Consider the following 24,788-nt stretch of genomic DNA (forward strand, 5'->3'; position numbering starts at 1 on the left):
CTCACTGACTTGTATGCTTGTGTGACAGTTTGAGGCTTTTTGTAGATCCCAAAAAAGATGCTGTTCTTAAAGCTAATCCATTCCTGTGGGTGTGGGACCCTTTGAATGGATTACTTCAGTGAGGGTGATTCATGATGGGTCTTGGACCTCTTGATGAGTCCTTTATAAATGGAAGAAACATGCAGACACACAAGAAAAAAGCAGCAGAGAGAGAGAAATGCTGAGGCTCAGAGAGAGGTCCCAGAGGCCAGAGGCTTGAATCAGTGAAGCACAAAAGCACATAAAGAGGCCCTGGAAAGGCTGAAAGAGACAAGGCCTGGAGGAGAAGGGAGGGATAAGCCATTTGCCTGACTAACCAGAGCTGAGCTTGGGGAGAAAGTAACCCTGGAAAAGAAGGCAGAGACCCAGTCGGGCAGAACTGCTATTGCATCTTGCCAAGTGGCAAGAGTCCAGGATTGACAGGAGCTGACCTTCGGTAAGACAGTATTTCTGATGATGCCTTGATTCAAACAATTTCACAGCCTCAAAACTGTAAGCTTTTAACCTAATAAATTCCCATTATAAAAGCCAACCCACTTCTGGTATACTGCTCCCAGCAGCTTTTAGCAAACTCTGACAGCTTGTGAGTAGTTGAAATGGAAAATTTTATGCTGTATTTATGTTCCACAAATTTAAAAAAAAAAAAAATTGAGTGAGAGAGACTAAATTAACAATGAGAATGAAATGCAATATATGATCCTGGGCTGAATCTAATATGGAGAAGAAAATGTCTAAAAGGACATTATTGGCATACAGGAAAATTAATATTAGAATATAGACTATAAGCTTTATATCAATACTAAATTTCTTGAACTTGATAACTGTACTGAAGGTAGTTAATAAGTGAATATCCTTGCTCTCAGGAAATATACAAGGATGTTTTAAATGTTCAAAGAGCATGAAGTAAACAACCTACTGTCAAATGTTTAGAAGATGGATAGGTAGACAGACATACAGATAGATGGATGGATAGATAGAAGGTGTTCTAGAAAATGAAAGTAAGGTCTCTTTAGATACAATAAATTAAACTTGGTCACAAAATTATAGGCTTAATTTTAAAACCCTGAATTAATTTAGCAGACATTTAGGAAATGTTTTTCTAAAATGTTCCATCTAGGTTCAATAAATGTATTAATGGCATTCTTTTGTAAGAATATATTTTTAGTTGTTTGCAAGCAAGGTGCTATCTGATTCAGTAACTTTGTTTAAAAATTTGAAAGGAAGAAGAATGGAACAAGGGGAAATAATGAAACGGGGAACAATTTTTGTTTCCTATATAGCATGATAGATTAATTCATCATTAAAAGATATCATTATTTAAAAGCAACACTACTAAAATTATTATCAAAGCATACTCCAAATTTCAATAGCAAACTATTAAAAGTAATCATTAACCAGGAAACTTATCCAAAATGATGAAATTTTTATGAAAAAAAACAAACAAAAAAGATGGTTAGTTAAAATAAATGGAAAGATTAGACTCCATTTTCTAATAGTCCATTTACTAGTTCTCTATTTCATAAATTCTCTGAATCTGTGTCAGAATAATTACAGTGCTCATAATGCCCATGCCGTCAATATTAGTTATCTTCCATATCACACAATGAGAAGATATTTTAACACACTAGAACACAGAAGAGGTGTAAGTTCTAGTAGATTACAAAGCTAAAATAGAAAAGGTTACCAATTCGAATAGTAGCTTTTCCTTTTCGACCACTTCCCAGAATTATAGTTCTCTTTTTCTGTCGAACAGTTTTGGATGGTTCCTTCACTGATGGAGAAGTTATCCACTGGTACTGGAAAAGAGATAATAGGTATTCAAGTTTTAGTAACAGGAAATCTATATAAGATTCCACCTTAATTGGAAATTATTAAGATATTTTAGGGGACAAAAAGGTTTAAAATCTGCATTTCTAGGACCCCAAATTAAAGAATCAAAATATTTTCAAAAAAAGAAAAGCCAATTGATTTGACTGGAAACTGAACCTAAGATAGCAGAAATATGCCCTGGCAATTTTATTTCATTAAAAAGAGAAGAAAAACAGATAATTAAAGAGAAATTCTTTCTAGAAAACTGAAATATGTTATACCTCTGACTTAGCACTCCTTCCATTCTGGAGAACTTTTTTGATAACTGCTTTCATCACAGAATGATCTAAAGTAAAATAAATATTAAATTATAGTAATTATTTTCAGTGAATGATGATTCCCCTTTAAAATCATAGTCAACTAATATTTGCTTTTCCCATAAAATTAAAACATTCACTTTACATTAAAGTACAGTAATTAATTTAATTAGGTATAAAAATATAATTTAATTATATACCTATTTTCCTCTTTGAAGAAACAGGATAAAAGTGTATCACCTTGCATACTGCCCCAGATGGCTACTAATTTGATAGCAAAGATCAAATCTGCACATTTTGGATCTAAAGAGGCTTCAGATACCAGTGGCTAGAAAGTCAAGGGCCTGGGCACTACCCAGACACTTAAGATACCTAATGGGCATCTCAAATTTAAGATATCAAACGAAAGTGCTGATACTCCCTTAGAGTGGCTCCTTTCCCCAGCCTCCTTCTTCTGGATAAATGGTACCACCCATGCATGCACAATCATGTAGAACTTGTTATTTTATTACTATTTCCTTCCTATCTGACATCTAATCCATCTGCAAGTTTTGTCAGCTGACCTCTCAAAATCTAACCTGAATTCCACAACTTTTCACTGCTTCCAACCCAACACTCTAAGCCACAACTATCTCTTGCTTTGATCACTGTGATATTGTCCAAACTGGTCTCCCTGTTGCCTTTCTTATCCCTATTTCAGTTTACTTTCCATATCAGAGTCATCTTTTTGAAACACTACTTGGATCATGTCTTTTGCAGCTCACTCAGAGTAATCCAAGTCCTTAGTCTGGCCTTTGAAGCCCCTGGGTAGCTTTCTGACCACAATGCCTACCATATTCTTCCTTATTCATGCTCCAGCCATGATGGCTTCCTTGCCTTTCCTTAAACACTCCACCCACCCTGTCACCTACATGTCTGTGTACTCACTGGTTCTTTGTCCTGGAATATACTTCACCCAGATCTTCCAAGGCTTGCTCTGTCTTCACTCAGGTCTCTGCTTAAATGTCACTTCTCCAGTGAAGCTGTCCCATGACAAACTTATTTAATATAGTCTCATCTGTCTCCCTCCATTTCCTTACTCTGTGGTGGGTTTTTTTTTGTGCTTCCTTCTATCTAAAATAACATTGCTTGTTTACTCATTTATATTTGAACTTATCCACTAGAATATCAGCTCCATGAGGGCAAAATTTGTTTATCTGATTTACTGCTATATTCTTAGTGCCTAAGTCAGTGTCTAGAACATAGAAGGTATTTTAAAAATGCTTGTCGAATTAACAAATGAGTGAAATGCTCTTTCTGAGGATTCAGAGGTTCCCCCAAAAGAAAATAATGATCTTGGTGATAGCAGGCTTATTATCTAGGTTCACCTTTATTCAGAGTATAGCCAAGAGCAATTTATGAATATAACCCATTTTAATCAGTAAATTATCTGCTAAAAACATAAAGGGAAACACAAGATTAGAAAAGCATAGGAGAGTAAACACATAACGTTTAAAAAGTTGCCAATATAATCAAACTCCTTTTGCTTTGCCATTTATTAATCAATGAAAAAAATTGTGGTGACATACCAACTAGTGGATTTTTTCTTATATCCAGAACGACCAGAGTTCTATTGGTTTCAAGGGCCTCTAGCAAAGCATTTGCTCCTTCATTGGTAAGGCCACACTGCTGCAGGTCGAGTGCTTGAATGAAAGACAAAAGGTCACTTTCCAGCTCCATGCTGATTTAGTGTCCAGACAACTATCACTTATGTATGTGTGGAGATTCCTGCACAAGACTAGTCATGGCAAGTTTTAAGTTTGGCTTTTGAAAAAATAAAAACATATGCAGACGGCAGACTTGGCCCAGTGGACAGGGTGTCGATCTACTACATGGGAGGTTGGTGGTTCAAACCCCGGGGCCTCCTTGACCTGTGTGGAGCTGGCCCACGCACAGTGCTGATGCGCGCAAGGAGTGCCCTGCCACGCAGGGGTGTCCCCTGCGTAGGGGAGCCCCACGGGCAAGGAGTGTACCCCGTAAGGAGGGCCGCCCAGCGCAAAAGAAAGTGCAGCCTTCCCAGGAATGGCGCCGCACACACGGAGAGATGACGCAGCAAGATGACGCAACAAAAAGAGACACAGACTCCCATGCCATTGACAACAGAAGCGGACAAAGAAACAAGACGCAGACACAGAGAACAGACACAGAGAACAAAGAAACAGACACAGAGAACAGACAACGGGGTGGGGGGGAAGGGGAGAGAAATAAATAAATAAATAAATCTTAAAAAAAACAAAAGAAAACATATGCATACATATAATTCAATATCCAATAAAAAACTCTTATTGGCTTGGCCATGATTATTTTCCTTATAGTACCAATAAATTATCCAACATGAATTTTTATAACTCTAAAAACATGATAGGGAAGCAGACTTGGCTCAACGGATAGTGCATCCACCTACCACATGGGAGGTCCATGGTTCAAACCCAGGGCCTCCTTGATCCATGTGGACCTGGTACACGCACAGTGCTGATGCACGCAAGGAGTGCCGTGCCATGCAGGGCTGTCCCCTGCATAGGGGAGCCCCATGCACAAGGAGTGCGCCCCCTAAGGAGAGCCACCTGGCGTGAAAGAAAGTTCAGCCTAGCCAGGAATGGCACTGCACACACGGAGAGCTGATGCAGCAAGATGACGAAACAAAAAGAGACAGATCCCTGGTGCCACTGACAAGAATAGAAATGGACACAGAAGAACACACAGTGAATGGACATAGAGAACAGACAACTGGGGCGGGGAAGAGAAGAGAAATAAATTTTTAAAATATATAAATCTTTAAAAAAATAAAATAAAATAAATAAAAACAATAAAAACTAAGGAAAAAAAAGCAGCTTTTTAAAATCCTATGATGGGAAGCAGACTTGGCCCAATGGAAGGGCGTCCACCTACCATATGGGAGGTCCACGGTTCAAACCCTGGGCCTCCCTGACCCGTGTGGAGCTGGCCCATGTGCAGTGCTGATGAGCGCAAGGAGTGCCCTGCCACACGGGGGTGTCCCCTGCGTAGGGGAGCCCTACGTGCAAGGAGTGCACCCCATAAGGAGAGCTGCCCAGTGTGAAAGAAAGTGCAGCCTGCCCAAGAATGGTGCCATGCACATAGAGAGCTGACACAGCAAGAAGGCGCAACAAAAAGAAACAGATTGGTGCTGCTGATAAGGACAGACGTGGTCACAGAAGAACACACAGCGAATGGACACAGAGAGCAGACAACTTGGGGGGGAAGGGGAAAGAAATAAAAAATAAATCTTTAAAAAAATAAAATAAAATCCTATGATGACACTATTATGCTAAAAGATGAGAATATAAAATATAAAAAAATGCAATCTTTTCCATTTTAGAAGTTTAACTTACCTCTAAGCCATAAATCTTCTCTAAGACATTCAGCAAAAGCACTTGCACCTAGGTCGCCAATGAGTGTGTTGCAATTCAAAGTGATGCGCCTTAAGCCAGCCATACAGTCAAGATCAGGTCTCCTATAGCGAAGACTCTCAGCCCAGGTTTCTTCATGCCTTCTCATGGTCTGATACTTTAAAGATTTAATAGGATGAAATTAAGGTACTTGGAAAAGGGGCAGGGTATACTTACTATGTAGGGTTTATAATGGCAGAGATTTACACACGCATATCAAGAACATATACCAGAAGAGTCAACAGGAGAGATTTAACAGTAGATTCTAGTTGAGGAGTCAAGTGGCCCAGATGTCACTGGTTAGTGATGTGACCTTAGCCACTGGACGAGCTGTCACTGATTAGTTGGCAGCTCAAAACCTTGGCAGCTATGATTTTATTTTCCTTATCTGCCAAGTCAGAGAACTGGCCCTAAATCTTACCATTGCTGAGGCTTTATATTCTATTGCTTTGTCCTTCAGTGGTCTCCACAAGTTTTTGATTGCGTACCCCACAAATGAACAGTTTTTGAACATATTATCTTTTTTTTTTAAGATTTATTTATTTCCCTCTCCCCGCTCTGTTGTCTGCTCTTTTATGTCCATTCGCTGTGTGTTCTTCTGTGTCTGCATGCATTCTTGGTGGCACCAGGAATCTGTGTCTCTTTGTTGCGTCATCTAAGCTGCATCAGCTCTCTGTGTGTGCGGCACCACTCCTGGGAGGGCTATGCTTTTTTTTTTTCACATGGGGCAGCTCTCCTTGCAGAGTGCACTCCTTGCACATGGGGCTCTTGTATGCGGGAGACACCCCTGCGTGGCATGGCACTCCTTGCACATGGCAGCACTGTGCATGGGCCAGCCCACCACACAGGTCAGGAGGCCCTGCGCTTGAACTCGGGACCTCCTATATGGTAGGCGGATGCTCTATTGGTTGAGCCATATCTGCTTCCCTGAACATATATCTTATTTATTAATAAATCAAATATATGAGCTCTAAATGAATATTTTATGTACATTATAAATTATTTAGAAACATTAGAAAATTTAAAAACAATACAAAAATAAATATAAATAGAGGTTCTAATATTTTCTTCTCCTAACCCAATGAACCTCACGTATTTCTTAGGGTACGCATGCCAACTTGAGAGACCTGATCCATTTTGATATGCCTTAGGAAATGTATGGTTTATATTTAACAATGGGTATTGTTCTAAAAACAAATTATAATCAGTTATCATTACTCATAAAGCAAATTCAGTAATAGGGAAAACTGACTTTAAAATAAAATAATTCTATTACAATCTTGAGCAACAAAAGAGTCAAAGCACCTATGACATTCTAAAAGAAATATTGTTAGTGTCATTATTAGGAATATACGTGTAGAAGCAAAAGCAGAAATAACAGTAAGCACTGATATAGTTCTTATTATGTGCTGGGCACTATTTTATACAAATTAGCTCATTTAATCCTCACAATGATCCACGAAATAGGTTTCCTTATTATAGACATTTTACAGATGAGAAAACAGACATACAGAGTTTAAGTAATTTGACCATGGTCACAAGCTAAGTGGGAGAGCTATTATTTGAATCTAGGCTGTTGGGCTCCAGAATCCATACCCATGACCACTATCTATACCAGGGGTCCACGGACTTATTTTGTAAAGGCCCAGATGGTAAATATTTTCAGTTTTGCAGGCTATACAATTTGAATACAGGTACTCAACTCTACCTGGGTAACAGGAAAGCAGCTCTAATTACTAAGTAAACAAATGGGTGTGACTGTGTTCCAATAAAACTTTATTTACAAAAACAGGAGATGGGCTGGATTTACCCCACAAATCACAGTTTGTATATCTTAATTTGTACCATTAAACAATTAAAAATGTTTCATGCCAAATTATTAAGTAATTTTAGGGCCAAAGAGAATAGTTGTAATACTGTAAAGTTGCTAAGGCATTATTTAAAATTATAAAGTTATCAATTTAAAAATGTTTTAAAACTATATTTACAAAATGTTAGCATAGAGATTTTTATTAGTTTATATATTATAGCAGTTAATGGACATTTGAGTCTATTTAAGTCAAATGATTGGAAAAGCAAAAATATTTCTTCACAGTGCCTTCATAAAAACTGTCCATAACTAAAAATACATAAAAGTATTATTAATCATGCATTACTTACTTAATCTTTCAAGATTAATTAGTAATTTTACTAAATGGTAGAACCCTAAACTGAAAACTGGTCACATTCTTTAAACAAAACAAAAACTGCAACCACCATATGCATTAAAAGATAAAAATAATTGCCATCTTTTATCAAAATACTAATGTGCTTCAATCATATAATATGTTTTCATGAAATTTTAAACTATAATTACCTTTAGGATCTTGGCCATGTGGTCTGCTCCCTGCCATGTGAGATTACACCCTGTGAAGTTTACAGTCTTAAGAGTGACAGAGTTCTTTATACCTTGACAAATAACTGAAAGGAAAAAAAAAAAAAACCACACCCACAAATTAAGATGAAGAGGCTATACAGCCAGGTCAGTCTTGATTTATTCACTCTTCTTATGTCTACTCTCTAGGTTATAGCTGAGTTCTATCTACAAATCCTCCCAGACAACTGAAAGATTATTTGGGATTCTAAAATATATCACTAACAAAGTATAATTCCAGTTTACAAACAATAGCAAATAGTAAATAATTCTATTTAGACACCAATATGGAATATTCTGAATATTACAAAATTTATTCCCAACCAAACAGCTAAGTACCCTATACCTTTACACACAGATGAATGAATAAAAATCCTAAAAAGCACAGGGCTCTATTTTCATTTCCAATGACATACCTTGATCACTAATGTCAACAATTTAAGCATCAGCTATAAATCCAGAATTTTATTAGGTGCTATGAAATATACTAGAGCAATATAAGGGAACCTCAAACTCTGTTCCCTCAAACTGAACTGCAATTTAGCTTATTTTCTTCATTTTAGCACATACCACAATGCATTGTAAATATGCTTGTGTGTATATATACGCCTTTTCCTAAGAAGTTTGAATGATTGAAGGATAATTGTTTTTTCATTACATCTTCTTACAGCCTCCTTCCATAAATATTTGTTCAAAAAGGATATTAACAAGATGAACAAACACAAAAATCAGAGACTACATAAATACATAAATAGTATGTATTTGTGTGATATGTGGCTTAACACAATCTTCAGCAAAATTAGTTCTGAAAGTAATCAGCATGAAAATCTTTCATGGTACAAGTGAGGCTCGACCAAGGTTTAGATAGGCATAGGAGGTAGTCTGGGCAGAAGCGGAACAAGAAAAAGGTACAGACAGGAAGTAACGTAGCATGTAGAGAATCATGAGAGAGTCTGATGGGGCAAGAATTAAACAAAACTTAAACTTACTTTCTAAACCTCCATCACCAATTGAACAATTTGCAAGAGACAGGCACACCAAAGAAACTGATTTATTCAATCCCTATAATGGGGGAAAAAGGTAAAATTTTATTATGTTTATTTTCCCCCAAAGCAAATATCAAAGTTTTTAGGACACCTCAAAAAGCTTACCTTGGTTAAAGTAGTTAAATCTCTCTCTCTCAGTACTAGTCCATTTAACTCCAGGTTCTTCAAAACACCTGATACACTTAAACAGCTTTTAAGAGCTTTACATAACTGGAAGGTCACATCTTTGGATCTGACTGCAGGAATGCGACGTCTGCAAACTTTATTTCTGTCAGAACCTAAAGCAAAATATTTTTTGTAAAATTAGTGATTTCCTTCACACATTTATTCAATACAAGAAACATCTTCTTGGGAACAGATGTGGCTCAAGCAGTTGAGCTCCTACTCCCACATGGGAGGTCCCAGGTTTGGTTCCCGGTATCTCCTGAAAAAAGAAAAAAAAACAAGTAAAACAAATGAAAAAACCAACTCAGGGAAGCCAATGTGGCTCAGTGGTTGAGCGCTGTCTTCCCACACATGAGGTCCCAGATTCAATCCCTAGACTCTAAAAACAAACAACCCCACCACCACCAAAAAAACCATCTTCTCTTTGATAGGCATAGCATGCCCTCAATATCTTCGGTGAGGAAGGACACAGGTAACTCAAAGCTCCAACAATGTGATATGTAAACACAAACTATGTACTTGAAGGTTCTTATGGCAACTAAGTAATTTCAAGTAATGGCACTGAAATTGACCTAGAGAGGTGAGGATGACCATGTGGAGCAAGAGGGGAGACCAGTGTGTGCAAAGGTGCCAGGCCTGACCCTGCTGGGCATTGTGAATGCTGAAGTAGGGTATGGCTAACACCCAGGGTACAAGTCAGGGACTAGTCAGAATTATGATGAAGAGGTAGGCCGGAGCTAGACTGGGAGGGAAGACGGGTTTTATCTCACAGATGACAAGGATCAGGGGTGCCCTGGCCTACTAGAAAAAAGTGCCAGACTACTGGCAGGCCAATTCAAACAAAGAACAATCAGAAAAAGCCAACTACTTTAGAGGGATCAATTAGAAAAAGCACCTTTTCCTCAGGGGTGAGAGGCCCCAAAAGGTATGGCCTGCACAGCTTGGATTTTACCACCCACTTCTGCAGGGTGCCTTTTTCACAGCACATGCTAAGCCACAGATATACACTGGTCCTGATAAGAATGTGTCATTTTGAGTACATTAACCTATTGGGCTCATCTATTGGGCTGAGATAGAGAGATGAACTGTGAGAAACAACTTGGGGTAGCAAAACCGGCCAGGAGTTTTTGCACTAGTCTTGGCAAAACCTAATTAAGGATGAACAAATGATATTTAAGAGGTGAAAATCTACATCCTAGATAAACTGCATGTGGGAGACAGAAAAGGTGCAGTTAAGGAAATCTGAAGAGAAATGGTCCATGTAATGCATTTTTTTATAGTTAAATGTAAAATATTAGGCAAGACTAATACTAGCCTGACTCTAACAAGACTAACTTTGTGATATGATTGTGAGCAATCCACTGAAATCCATGCATCTGCTGCCTCATGAAAATAAGGGGTTGACAGAAATTGCTGCTAAGGTCCCTTCCAAATTGAATTTTTTTATTTCTAAGTTTATTACATTGGTGAAGTCCCTTCAGAGGTAGAGAACAGTTCCTACACCTGAATTAGACACAGAGAATAATCCGACTTCTCTTCGGCAGAGGAGGCGCTGACCTGTCCTTGCTGTAGAGGTAATAGATGGTGCTACCCCCAGGGCCTAGAAGAGGTCCAAGAACTTGACAGATATTCACTGGTTGTTGAGTAAATCAATAATCATTTCCTCCTTTAGATCTTCTTACCCTTCCTTTCACCTTATAAACAGACTCAAGTCCATTCACTTAAAAACATCTTTCAGACCTATAATTTTCTTTGTGGGTAAGCCTCAGTCCATTCCCAAGCTTTCAAACACCTGACCCCTTAAAACCCCAATCTGTGTCTTGGGCCCAGATTCCTTCCAACCTCCAGACCTGCCTAGCAGACATGTTTGCATGCCCCACAGGCCCCTATGAACAACTTTAAAAGTGAACTAAGATCTTCCCCCCATCACCAATCCATTTTTGTTGTGCTTAGCAACTCAGGAAAAGATGCTGCTCTAAAGTGTCATGTAAGTAAGGAACCTGGAGATTCTGCCTATGTCTGACCTTCCCGTTATAACTGAACAACAGGACCCATTCAGTTTTTCTTTCTGAAATCCAGTCCTTCCTCACCACCCCCCATATTCTAACGAGGGCCTTTAGATGACAGAATCCAACCTGCTTCCATCCACTGTCCTCCACATGGAGGTCAGCGTGAGCTCCTGAATCAGAAGTCAATCTCATCATTTTTCTGGCTTAAAGATCCCTCAAGGGTTCCCCACAGCCTTCAAGATAGAACATGTTCCCATTTATTTGCCGCTATTTTCTCTCAGTGATATGAGCAGTTACACATGGGATAAAATAACATTGGGTTATTGTAAATTGAGATGGAATAACCATTTCATCTCTTCTGCATGGTCTAGGCATTGTTTAAAAAAAAAAAAAGATTATGAAGTTTATGACAGGTCAAACAAGACCCCTCACTGTTTTGCGCCACAACAGGTTTCCATACTCAATTCTCTCTGCTCTCTCAATCCCTAAATTCCTGTTCAGTTCCTCTCCCTTGCCATCATTTCTCTTCCATTCTTCTCTGTTTTCATCAGATTTTCTACACATCCTTCAAAAATAGCCCAGATGGCACCTCCCCCCTCCAATCTCTGATATTTTAGAGCACAGGAGCTCACTTCTACACTGACCAGTATGTTTACTTGCTGCCTCCCCCAAGAGAAGGAGAGATCCTTTAGGTCAACAGCTGTCCCCAGTGCTAGATGAGCTCATCCTAACGCCAAAATATTTTGCCACACAACATCCTTTAATCCTAAGAACCCATGGAAAGAGTTATTTTTCATACCAATTTATGTGGGTGGGAATTGTAACTCAAAAGGTTTAACTTTCCCAGGTTATAGAGAATGTAAATCCTGGAATATTCAACCCCAGCCTTTCTCCAACACCTATGCTCTTTCCACTAGATCATGCCACTAATTTTTAAAAATTTAACATAAATCTGTCTTGATTTAAAAATCAAGAAAAAAGCCTGGGATGTATAATTTCCTAATTGCTTTGTTCTTTGTCAGGCAAAGTTATTCAGTAAAATAGGCTAACGTTTGTCCAATGCTTAATGTCCATTAAGCACTGTGCTAAAGGCTGTACCAACATGAATTCAGCTGGTGAATCCCTGGGTACCGGCATGTTGATCGCCCAGGTCGCCCAGCTGGGAAGGGCCCTAGGCCGCAGAACTCGTCTCCTGCACACACGCCGGGTGCTGGGACTCCAGGGCTGCAGCCTGGGCGCGCCTAACAACCCGTTTCGCGGCTAGTCCAGGAGCAACGCAGCACCCACACGAGGGGCACTGTTAGCGGGAACTACCAACCTGATTCCCCAAGCCACGGTTGGAAGTAGCTCTTTATAGAGATCAAAGGCAGATCTTTATTAACCTTGAGGGTGCTCAGGAGCGGCGCCCAGTCCACCACTCGGAGGCGGTCGGCGTTGAAGTCCAGCACGCCCTCCCGGAGGCAGGCGCGCACGGTGGGCAGCGGCACCGAGTCCTGCAGCGCGCACAGGTACTCGTAGTGCGAGAAAAAGTCGGCCGCGCTGTCGCGCCGGAGCTTCACCGAGTCGATCATGGCGAGAGGAGCGGGCTCACAGGCAGGCACCCGCTGCATAGACGCCCGCACCCACCCACCCGGGAGCCCACGGCCCGGCCAGTTGGGGCGCCACACTGGGTCCGAAGACGCAGGGCCCCAGCCCGGGATACGCCGGCCCCTCGATGCCGCGCTCCCGCGCCGCCTCCCGCCCCGCGGCCCCGGACGTTGACGCCCGCCTCAAAATCTTCCTAGCGCGGGGATGCAGTTCAAGCCGGTGGGAAAGGACCCGCCGCTGTCGGCGCCAAACGACGCCAGTACGTTCGCCACTGCGTCCTCACGCAGGCCACGCCTCTTTGGGGGCGGGCCTTGTAAGGCGGTGCAGCTCTTTAGGTCAGGCGGGAGGTGGTTGAGGGGAATTTAGGGTTTGCAAAAAGCGTTTACTAATGTAGCAGAATACAAGTGATATACAGACGTAACAGTTTTTACGGTTTTAGTCTAAACCCGGAGACTTATGTTCTTGTGTTTGCAGCTCCTGGACAAAGAGTATATTCAATAAACAAGATATGGATGAACGACTGCGTCAGTGTTCACTGTTATCCACTAAATCCTCTATATCTGGGTTAATTTCTACAAATTAACTCTCAGTTCTGTAGTTTCTACCTAACTTGCACGTTGCTGCCAACTTATAAAGTGTTCTCTGGTTCTGGATATTGTGAATAATTATTGTGATTACAGATATCCCCAGTATAATTATGAAAAAAAACCAAGACACTGCCATAGAGGGTCATTCTACAATACACCTTCTGGGCTTCTTCGGAACTGTCAAGGTAATCAAACACAAGGAACGTATGAGTAACTGTCATAGCCAAGAGAAATCTAAAGAGACATGACAATTCAATTTTATGGGGCACAATGGATGGGATCCTGGAACAGAAAAGGACACTATATATGTAACCTTTAGAAATCTGAATGAAATATGGACTTTAGGAAATGATAATGTATCAACAATGGATCATTAATTGCAACAAAAGTACCATATTAATATAAGATATTAATAATAGGGAAAACTGGGCACAGTAAAAAAGAAAACTTGATAAACTTGCATATATTGATAAAGGAAGATATCTGTGATATATTGTAAAATGAAACAAGCAAGTTAGAGAATAGAGAGACAAATACCATGTATAAGTGTATGTCCATGAGAACGTAAGATACATGACAGCAGAGACTTACTTACCTGCAACATCTAGTTGATCCATAGTGGGCACTCATAAATATTTGTGGACTCAATGTTAGTGCACAGAAAGTGACCTGGAAGAATAAACATCACGTTGTTATCAGTGGTTACCACACAATAGGGGGAGCAGGATGGAGAGGCAGTGAAGACTTGGTTTTTGTACTCTAAATTTCTAATGTTTAAAGTAGTTTTTGAAGAATGCATTTATGTTTCCTTAGGTGTTTGTAACTCCGACAGCACCTAAGGCTTCTTTGCTAGGCTGCTCTCAGGCTACCAGAAACCGCTTTGCTGATGGCCTAGAGAGCCAGAAGTTACCAGTCATTTTCAACCTCCTCCTCCTTTCCCAGCTTTTAACTAGTAACTGATGTCATGGGTATAAAGGCTCCAACAGCCTAGCCCTTGCACAAAGCAGAGATATACATTTTGCTCTCTCTATAGCTTCCCTGATATTTAACCTAATTACTTTGACTTCAGGGAGCTTTATTTGAAGTTGCACCCTTTTACTGGCCTCCTTCCATTCCAGGTCCCCTGGGTTTTCTTGGAACAGTTCCTCCTTCCATGGTCTACTTTGAGGGATCCAACCTAAGCCACCTGAGTAATTAAAAAAAAAAAAAAATCAGCACTTATTGGAGAATGAGGTGGATAACTTCCTCAAACCATTTCAACTAAAAGGTTCAAAATTTCTGTGAAGAAATGTCCAGGACCAATTCTAATATTTATGGAGCCCATCAGAAACTAGAAATGTGGAGTCCCTTGTTCAAAGTACAGACAAAAGTGGGTCAAGGGTACCAAATTATACAACTTTTTTCTTCTGAAGTATCTTGACTTGTCATTATGGGTTTTTTTCTTTTATTTATTATTTATTTTTAAGAAAACTTTAGATTGTATAAATGTTACATAAAAATTATAAGAAATTCCCATATGCCCCACTCCCTCCCCTTCCCACACTTTCCCACTTTTTTTCCCTTCTTAATTTTCTTTTAAATGTTACATTAAAAAAATATGGGGAAACGGACTTTGGCCCAGTGGTTAGGGCGTCCGTCTACCATATGGGAGGTCCGCAGTTCAAACCCCGGGCCTCCTTGACCCGTGTGGAGCTGGCCATGCGCAGCGCTGATGCGCGCAAGGAGTGCCGTGCCACGCAAGGGTGTCCCCCGCGTGGGGGAGCCCCACGCGCAAGGAGTGCGCCCGTGAGAGCCGCCCAGCGTGAAAAGAAAGTGCAGCCTGCCCAGGAATGGTGCCGCCCACTTCCCGTGCCGCTGACGACAACAGAAGAGGACAAAGAAACAAGACGCAGCAAATAGACACCAAGAACAGACAACCAGGGGAGGGGGTGAAATTAAATAAATAAATAAATCTTTAAAAAAAAAAAAATATGAAGTCCCCATATACCCCCCACCCCACCCACACCATCCCTCCCACATCAACAAACTCTTCCATCATTGTGGCACATCCACTGCACCTGGTGAATACATTCTGGAGAACTGCTACAGGACTTGGACAGTCGTCCACATTGTAGCCCACACTCTCCCCCAGTCCACCCAGTGGGCCACGACAGGACACACAACATCCAGCATCCGCCCCTGCAGCACCACCTAGGACAACTCCAAATCCTGACAATGTCATTATGTTTTTTATCTACTATAAACTGCCTTTCAAAGTAATGAAAAATTAAAATTTTACATTAGCCTGAGTTTTCCTTATATTGTGCAATGCCAGTTTTAAATGCAAACATAAGAGCTTTTCACTTGTATGAGAAAACTCCAAAATTATACAATGCATATTCTGTAGATCATACATGGACATGTATTTCATTCTTACCAGAAGTGCTGCATAAAACTAAGTTTTAATTTTACTTCTTAATATGTGCATTTTCTATCATGACTCTATTGATGCGTTAAGGGAATGAAAAGGGACTATAGATTGTCTTATCTTTGCCTTTCCTTCTATGTCATTTTCAGCATAAATGGTTGACTAATACAGGGAAGTAAATGAGTAAAGAAGGATATGACAGGGTGCCTTGTCTTTGTGTTTGAATCATGCTCTGATTAGAAGGTAAAGCATGGCCTCTCCGGGCTGAGTTCTGTGTTGAGGGCATTGTGACTGCTATATATGAGCGGAGCAGCAAGAACTGTGGGCATACATATTGTGTGGCTCTCTTCTGCTCATATACCTGCTGCATTGCTCCATTAGAGTTCACATAGCAAACGCAAGGTCAAAGGTAAAAATAACCCAGAATTCCAAGATGGCAACAGCCAAGCATTAAATCAAGCATGGGGTCCTTCAGAGTGTGAGACTCTGGGAAACTGCTAACCAAACCAGTTCTGCTGGAGTACAAAGGTGAATAAAACCTAGGCCTTGCTTAGCCCAGGAGAAGAGAAAAGCACATACTAATGACACACAGTGTAATGAGACATGTACTCGGGTTAAGTTACAGAAGAAATAAAGGTTCTGTAGAGCTGGGGACAGGAGAATACTACTGTCAAATGTATTTTTTGCTGTGTGACTTTTGGCAAGTTACTTAACCTCTTAAATCTCAGTTAACTTATTTGAAAAATGAGGATAATAATAGTGTTTTCATCATAAGTTTGTTGTGAGAATTAAATACATAAAGCATTTTAAACTGTTGCCAGGTACACACCAAGCATCATTTTATTTTGTTATTTAGTTTAGTCTATTTCCGCCCATTCTGAGGGTTTTATGTAATTGCTAGACACTATTGTCTAAGCTCTTTCAAGGGTGAGGAAGCAGGGGCCTAAGAGATCAGGTAATAAGGTCCCATAGCTAGTAAGTGGTGGGGTAAGGTTTGAACCCACAGGTCAGGTTGCAGAGTCTGGGCTGTGAACATCAATCCTGTCTCAGAACTAGGTCACACTTACTGTGGGAGGGGGTCTAGGATGGAGGAAGTCATCCTAGAGCATAGCACATTGTGGCTGGACTTTAGAAACAGTTGGTGTTTGAGAACTTAGCTAGGTAAGAAGAAGCCATCATCTCTGGTAAGGCCTCTTCATGTGGTAGGAACTATTTGTCTATCCTGGAGTATGCATGATCTACAACATAGCAGGGGACTTGAGGAAATTAAAGTGAGGAAATTTTACAGTGCTTGATTTTAGTAGTGTATATTTTAATAATGAAGCTATAAGCATTAAAACCCTATGGAATGATGGAACGTAGTTCTCAAAAACAAAAGAGTGCTAGCTTTAGCAGCACATATACTAAGATTGGAATGATACAGAGAAGATTAGCACAACCCCTGCGCAAGGATGACATGCAAATTTGTGATGTGTTCCATATTTTAAAAACAGTTATTAAACATCTCCCAAAAATGAAAAGCCCAGTACCATATGGTTTCACAAGAGAGTTCTACCAAGCATTCAAAGAGATTTAATACCAATCTTACTTAAGCTCTTCCAAAAAATTGAACAAGAAGGACCGCTACCAAACTCATTCTACAAAGCCATATCAACCCAATACCAAAGTAAGATAAAGATATTAGGAAAAAAGAAAATTACAGACCCATTTCTCTACTGAATACAGATGCAAAAATCCTCAATAAAATACTTGTTAATCAAATCCAACAACACATTAAAAGGATTACTCATCATGATCAAGTGGGTTTTATACCAGGCATGTAAGGGTGGTTCAACAAGAAAATCAGCATAATATACATTAAAAAATTGAAGAAGAAAAGTCACATGATCTTATCGATAGACACAGAAAAGGCATTTGACAAAATACAACATCCTTTCTTCATAAAAATACTGCAAAAGGGAGCGGCTGTGGCTCAGTCAGATGAGCTCCCGTCTACCATATGGGAGGCCCTCAGTTCACATCCTGGGGCCTCCTTGTGAAAGGCAGGCTTGCCCGCATGCAGCTGGCCTGCAGGTGCCACAGAAAGCTGACTCAGCAAAAGGTGACTCAACAAAAAGAAGGGAGGCAAGCAAGAACACGAAAGAGCCCAGTGAATGGACACAGGGAGCAGACAGCAACCAAGCTGCAAGGGGGGAGGGGAAATAAATAAAATACAGACTCAGAAAGAACATACAGCGGAAATGGACACAGAGCAGACAGCACACAAAAAGTTGCAAAGGGGGGATAAAAAAATACTACAAAATATAGAAACTGAAGGAAACTTTCTCAACCTGATAAAGGTCATATATGAAAAACCCACAGCTAACATTGTACTCAATGGTGAAAGACAAAGCTTTCCCATTGAGATCAGGAACAAGACAAGGATTCCCACTGTCACCACCGTTGTTCAATATAGTGCTAGAGGGTCTAGTTATAGCAATCAGGCAAGAAAAGAAATAAAAGGTATCCAAATCAGAAAGAAAGAAGTAAAACTTTCACTATTTGCAGATGTTATGATCTTATATCTACAAAGTCCCCAAAAATCTAAAACAAAGCTGCTAGAGCTAATAAAAGATTACATAGTAGAGTGTCAGGATACAAGATCAATACGCAAAAATCAGTGGTGTTTCTATACATTTGTAATGTGCAATTTGAGAAGGAAGTTAGGAAAAAATTCCATTTATAATAGCAACTAAAAGAATCAAATATTTAGGAATAAACTTAACCAAGGATATAAAGTACTTATATTCAAAAAACTACAATGCATACTAATAAATTTTTTTAAAAAACCTAAATAATTGGAAGAACATTCCATGCTCATGGATTGGAAGACTAAATATCATTAAGATGTCAATTCTACCTAAATTGTTACACAGATTCAATGCAATTCCAATAAAAATTCCAACAGCATTTTTTAAACAAATGGAAAACACAATTATCTAATTTATTTGGAAGGGTAAGAGGCCCCAAATAGCCAGAAACATCTTAAAAGGAAAAGTGAAGTTGGAGAACTCTCACTTCCAGACTTTAAATCATATTACCTAGCTACAGTGGTAAAAACATCATGACATTGGCATAAAGATAAACATATAGAACAATGGAACTGAACTGATGTCAGAAACAGACCTTCACATCTATGGTCAAGTGATTTTTTTTTTTTTTTTAGAGATGGAAATGCCCCTTATTTTTGTGTGTGTGTGTTTATTTTTTTAATATTACATTAAAAAAATATGAGGTCCCCATATACCCGCCACCCCCCTCACCCCACTCCTCCCCCCATACCAACATTCTCCTCCATCATCATGAGACATTCATTGCATTTGGTGAATACATCTCTGAGCATCGCTGCACCTCATGGTCAATGGTCCACATCATAGCCCACACTCTCCCACGTTTCATCCAGTGGGCCATGGGAGGACATACAATGTCTGGTAATTGTCCCTGCAGCACCACCCAGGACAACTCCAAGTCCCAAAAATGCCTCCACATCTCATCTCTTCCTCTCATTCCCCACACCCAGCAGCCACCATGGCCACTTTCTCCACACCAATATCACATTTTCTTCGATTACTAATCACAATAGTTCATGAATAGAATATCAGTAAGTCCACTCTAATCCATATTCTATTCCTCCATCCTGTGGACCTTGGATTGATTGTGTCCACTCCACATCTATATCAAGAGAGGGCTTAGATTCCACATGGATGCTGGATGCAATCCTCCTGCTTTCAGTTGTAGGCACTCTTGGCTCCATGGTGTGGTAGTTGACCTTCTTCAACTCCATGTTAGCTGAGTGTGGTAAGTCCAATAAACCAGAGTGTAGGAGCTGAAGTCTGTTGAGGCTCAGGGCCTGGCTATCATATGGTCAGTCCAGAGATTCAGATCCCTTGGGTATATATTAAACCCCAGCACCAACTACAATTCTAGTAAAGTACTAGGAAAGGTGGTCTAGTGATTTTTGACAAGCCTATCAAACTCACCCAGCTGGGGCAGAAGAGTTTATTCAACAAATGGTACTGGGAGAACTGGATATCCATAGCCAAAAGAAAGAAAGAAGATCCCTATCTCACACCTTATACAAAAATTAATTCAACATGGATCAAAGACCTAAATATAAAAGGAAGTACAATAAAGCTCCTAGAAGAAAATATAGGGAAACATCTTCAAAACCCGGTAGTAAGTGTTGGATTCTTAAACCTTAGACCAAAAGCACAAGCAATGAAAGAAAACATGGAAAAAGGGGCCTCCTCAAACTTAAACACTTCTGTGATTCAAAGGACTTCATTAAGATGGTGAAAAGGCAGTCCAGTCAATGGGAGAAAATGTTTGGAAACTACTTATGCGATAAGTGTTAGATTTCCATTCTATATAAAGAAATCATACAATTCAACAATAAAAGAACAAGTAATCCAATAAAAAAAATTGGCGAAAGAGTTAAATAGACATTTCTCCAAAGAGGAATAAAAATGGCCAAAAAGCACATGAAAAAATGTCCCATATCACTAGCTGCTAGGGAAATGCAAATTAAAACAACAATGAGATATCATCTAACACCATATAGAACGGCCATAATTAAAAGACAGCAATACATGCTGGATAGGATGTGGAGAAACAGTAACACTCCTTCACTTTGGTGGGAGTGTAAATTGGTGCAGCCTCTGTGGAAGGCAGTTTCATGGTTCCTCAGGAAACAACATATAGAATTGCCATATGATCTAGCAATTCCTCTTCTAGGAATATATCTGGAAGAACTAAAAACTATGACATGAACAGACATCTGCACACTGATGTTCACAGAGTGTAATTCACAATTGCTAAAAGATGGAAACAAGACAAGTGTCCATCAACTAATGAATGCATAAACAAAATGTGGTATACACATATTATGGATTACTATGCTACAGTAAGAAGAAATGAAATTGGGACACATATGATAACATGGATGAATCTTGAAGATATTAGGCTAAGTGAAGTAAGCCAGACACAAAAGGACAAATATTGCATGGTTTCATTAATATGATGAATAAACACATGGAGTTAAAACCTAGAGTATAGGTTATTAGGAGATAAGAGGGGAGTTGAGAAGAACTACAGATACTTAATGTAAAAGTTTTAGTTAACTTGACTGTAAAAGTGTGGAAATGGATAGAGTTGATAGTAACACACTACAGTTGAGTACCAGCTGGTTTATAAATGGGAATGTGGTTGAAAAGAGTAGTCTGGAGAAGTAAATGTCAACTGAAAGAAAGCTAGGGAAGAAGTGGATGAGAATTGTGGTTGATAGTACAGATGCAGGAGTATCCTGTGAGCTAGAGCAGATGTACATCACTATTGATGGGGGTGGGAATGTGGAAAAGTAATGGAAAAATACAGCTGGTGTGACCTATGGACTGTGGTTAACAGCAATACTATAATATTCTTTCATCAATGCCAAAGATATATTGTGTTGATAATGGGGGGGATATGGAAAAAGTGTGCCAAATGTACATAAGGACCATCATTGGTGGTAATAGTCTGATGATATTATTGCATAAACTGTAACACAGTGTGTTGTGTTTTGGTGATGGGGTATTGTATGGGAATTCTACACATGTGCACAATTGTTTTATGAGTTTTCAACCTCTGTAATAAAAATGTATTTTAAAAAATACAGTGGGTTGGGGGAAAAATACACCAAATGTAAGATATGGACTATAGTTAGTAGGAATATTTTGATGATACTCTTGCATAGTTTGTAACCAGTGTATCACAACAATGCAGTGTTGGTGGAGGGATGATGTTTGGGACCCTAGTAAGATATTATGCATGTTTATTTTGTAAGTTCACAACATTTACTATACACTTATTGTTTATGTATGTTCGTATATGAATAATATACTTCAATAAAAATATATTAAAAAAGAAAAACCCCTCAGATTTGTACCATTTGCTGATTTCTATGGTGCAAATACATCATATATGTTTACCATAAGAAAACACATTTTTACATGCATGTATATATCATATGCAATAAATGATTCCATTAATTACATTTTAAAATAATGAAAGGCCTATAGGGACTCTGGTGAAAAATTAGAAAATAGGAGGGAAGAAACAGGAAACCCTTTATAGATGGATTAACCATTGTGTGATTTAAAAAAAAAAATTGTCCTCTATGAAAATGGGAGAATTTAAATTGTTATGGGGAGGTCACTGGTAAAGAGAAGGACCAGCAGGGTGGGAACCCACAGGGGCAGAGGGGCGAGAGTTGGGATCCTTCGGGGAAAGAATAGCTCAAGCAGGGAATCTTGAAGGAGAAAAATCACTAAGAGTGGATTTAAAGTTTTGGCCATCAGGTGTGCTACGACATCTCCCCCTCTCTGTCACCCTGATGGTATCTTTAATAAAGGATACTTTGTCTACTGATGCTTCTTTGTTTGTTTTTTTTAAAGATTTATTTATTTATTTAATTCCCCCCACACACACACACCCTGCCCCCCGCTGGTTGTCTATTCTCTGTGTCTATTTGCAGCATCTTGTTTCTTTGTCCGCTTCTGTCGTCAGTGGCACGGGAAGTGTGGGCGGCACCATTCCTGGGCAGGCTGCTCTTTCTTTCGCGCTGGGCGGCTCTCCTTACAGGCATACTCCTTGCGCATGGGGCTCCCCTACGCGGGGGACACCCCTGCATGGCATGGCACTCCCTGCGTGCATCAGCACTGTGCATGGGCCAGCTCCACACGGGTCAAGGAGGCCCGGGGTTTGAACCGCGGACCTCCCATGTGGTAGACGGAGGCCCCAACCACTGGGCCAAGTCCGTTTCCCTGATGCGTCTTTGTGAAAGTGGATTCTTTTGAGTAAACCGGAAGGAGGCTCCCAAGTTCGGTCTAGACTGATGTAAGGACCAAATGAATTATATGGGGATGCTGCTGTTGAGAACAGAGGAGGGCCTGGGTGTAATTCCCTGGGAATTAGCAAAAATTCTCTAGAAAACACGACTTTCAGAGTTGTTGAATTGGTGGAACTGAGATCACCAATGATCGCCAAGCTGGACTCCAATATAAGCTGATTATATAAGGAATAAACAGAAAGTGGTACTAAGATAAACAGAAATGATGAAAGGATGAGTTAGAAAATATGAAGACCAAGAGAAAGGTGGAGGGATGCTGTAGCCCCAGGATGGGTATAGATATCTACTAGGCTCAAATGTTGGGTAGGGCCAGAAGGACCACTTACCCAATTTCCCCTTCCCCATCCTTGGGAACCCTTTGTGACTGTCCCAGAGCCAGAGCTTTGTCACACGTGCCTGGAGTTCTAGTCCAGAGCTCAGTTTCACAAGGCCCAGTTGTCTGGGGCAGCAGTGCACTGAGTTGATGGAGAAGTATCTCTTCTTTTTGAAAGCCAAGTTATTTATGTGGTGTGGGGTTCTTAGTACCATTTTCTGTTTATTCCTCTCCACCTTCTCAAATGGAATCCATTTTCACCAATACTTTGGAAAAATAGACCAGTGTGATTAAGGGAGTGCTTAGCCCAGACCCAGAGGAGCTGGACCATTATTTCTCCTGTTCCTCTTCCCACTTCCTTAAATCAGTTAAGTTGGCACAAAGAGAAACAACTTTCAGGCCAGATGAAAATGTCATCTGTTAAGGGCAACAGGTAATGTGCGACATGGGTTTAAGTGGGGTCAAGTGTTTCTAGAAGAAGCTCAGAGATCACTTATCCAGGTAGTGAGGTCTCTGGGATAAAATTCTAAATGCAGTGATTCAGTAATTATTAAATGGGTTCAGGTTACATTCTGGAGAACCAAGTGTTCTCCTTCCTACCTTAGGGGTCCCTGGGCCAATACATTTTGTTCAGGCTGATGCGGAGGGCAGTGCTGATCTGAAGGCCACCAGGCCAAGGCTGGAGTCTGCACTCTGACCTATAGGACTGCGAGGTTCTGTACCTCTTAAGCAGGGGACTCCTGGCTGAAATAGCCATTGAAGATCATGTAGAGAAGAAACTCTGAGCTTTTCAATGAAGCATAAATAGAAAGATATTTTTATTCCCCTTATAAATGAGTAACAGCTCAAGAGCACAGAGCTCCATTAATATAATATAGAAAGTCATGAATAAAGAATGTCTGTCTGCATTTGCCCAGAGAGAGGAGATTTGGGCCTAGACCCTTCATTCTTTTCTTGTCTCTGAGAATCAAGACAGAGGTAGGAAGCAGAAAAAAAGTTAATAATTGAGAGGTCAGTTTAGGCCTCTTCATCCCTAGACTCTCCAAGGGTGATACATCATCTCTCCTTCCATGGAGTTCTAGGTCCAGAGTGTTGGAGGGCAGCAGTTGCTGGAACAAGTCTCTCTCAACAAAACAAAACAAGACCCTCAGAGCCTGGAATACACCTTAGATCCTCCTTCTGCCCATCCATGAGAACTAATCATGGACCTGGGCAATGGGTGCCCTAAAAGATGACTGTGTGAGATGTAGCAGAAGTACTACGAGTTGGTTCAGGAAACAGAACTTCTCTGTAGCATCTTTGGACAAGTTGTGTAAATCTCTCAAGTCTCAGATTCCTCTCTGAGGCAGCCCCTTTGGGCTGCATAACCCACAGGGTAGTTGTGAGGCTCACTTGGGATAATGTATAAATCCAATATGTAAATCATAAATCACTTTATATACATGAGCCCCACTATTATTATCATTGATCAATTCACCTTGTATCCTAATTTCTGGGGCTCTCAGAGTCTAATTTTGCAAGAATCTTTCTCTAAAGGGCCTCTTATTTTAAGATTCCAGTGATCTTACCTTCAACAAATGTAACCTTGGCTTCTATTTCCCCAGCTTGGGACACTTGCCTGAAAAGAGCTGAGCTGAGTCAGGACCTACCGTCTCTTCAGAAATGACGATTAATTTGTCATTTCTCCTTTATCCTTCCTAGCATGGACTTTGCAACTCCAGGGCC

General features: G+C 40.1%; 1 protein-coding gene and 2 non-coding genes across 14 annotated transcripts in view; 2 read left to right on the top strand and 1 right to left on the bottom strand.

Annotated features, from left to right (window-relative positions):
• CEP78 (centrosomal protein 78) overlaps window positions 1-13,114 on the bottom strand; it is a 47,060-nt gene extending 33,946 nt beyond the window's left edge. For 4 of the 12 annotated variants that reach the window (XM_058301624.2, XM_058301623.2, XM_058301621.2 and 1 more), the window contains exons 1-8: window positions 12,563-13,073; window positions 9,176-9,348; window positions 9,014-9,086; window positions 7,968-8,071; window positions 5,555-5,729; window positions 3,734-3,847; window positions 2,130-2,194; window positions 1,724-1,835 (exon numbers count right to left, since the gene is read on the bottom strand). In XM_058301624.2, the coding sequence (XP_058157607.1) occupies window positions 1,724-1,835; window positions 2,130-2,194; window positions 3,734-3,847; window positions 5,555-5,729; window positions 7,968-8,071; window positions 9,014-9,086; window positions 9,176-9,348; window positions 12,563-12,854 (1,108 nt within the window). In that variant the 5' untranslated portion in view covers window positions 12,855-13,073. Of the gene's footprint in view, window positions 1-1,723; window positions 1,836-2,129; window positions 2,195-3,733; window positions 3,848-5,554; window positions 5,730-7,967; window positions 8,072-9,013; window positions 9,087-9,175; window positions 9,349-12,562 lie in introns of all 12 variants that reach the window. The other 8 variants (XM_023584394.3, XM_004477516.5, XM_004477514.5 and 5 more) reach the window with 6 other exon arrangements.
• LOC111760267 (small nucleolar RNA SNORA20) lies at window positions 11,494-11,621 on the top strand. Its single transcript, XR_002794013.1, has one exon. It is a non-coding gene; the product is annotated as a small nucleolar RNA SNORA20 (small nucleolar RNA).
• A 4,090-nt stretch (window positions 13,115-17,204) lies between the features above and the next one.
• LOC111760266 (U6 spliceosomal RNA) lies at window positions 17,205-17,311 on the top strand. The gene has a single exon (XR_002794012.1). It is a non-coding gene; the product is annotated as a U6 spliceosomal RNA (small nuclear RNA).
• Window positions 17,312-24,788: the final 7,477 nt, after the last annotated feature.

Source organism: Dasypus novemcinctus, chromosome 8 (genome assembly GCF_030445035.2).
Source record: "Dasypus novemcinctus isolate mDasNov1 chromosome 8, mDasNov1.1.hap2, whole genome shotgun sequence".
Taxonomy (NCBI): domain Eukaryota; kingdom Metazoa; phylum Chordata; class Mammalia; order Cingulata; family Dasypodidae; genus Dasypus; species Dasypus novemcinctus.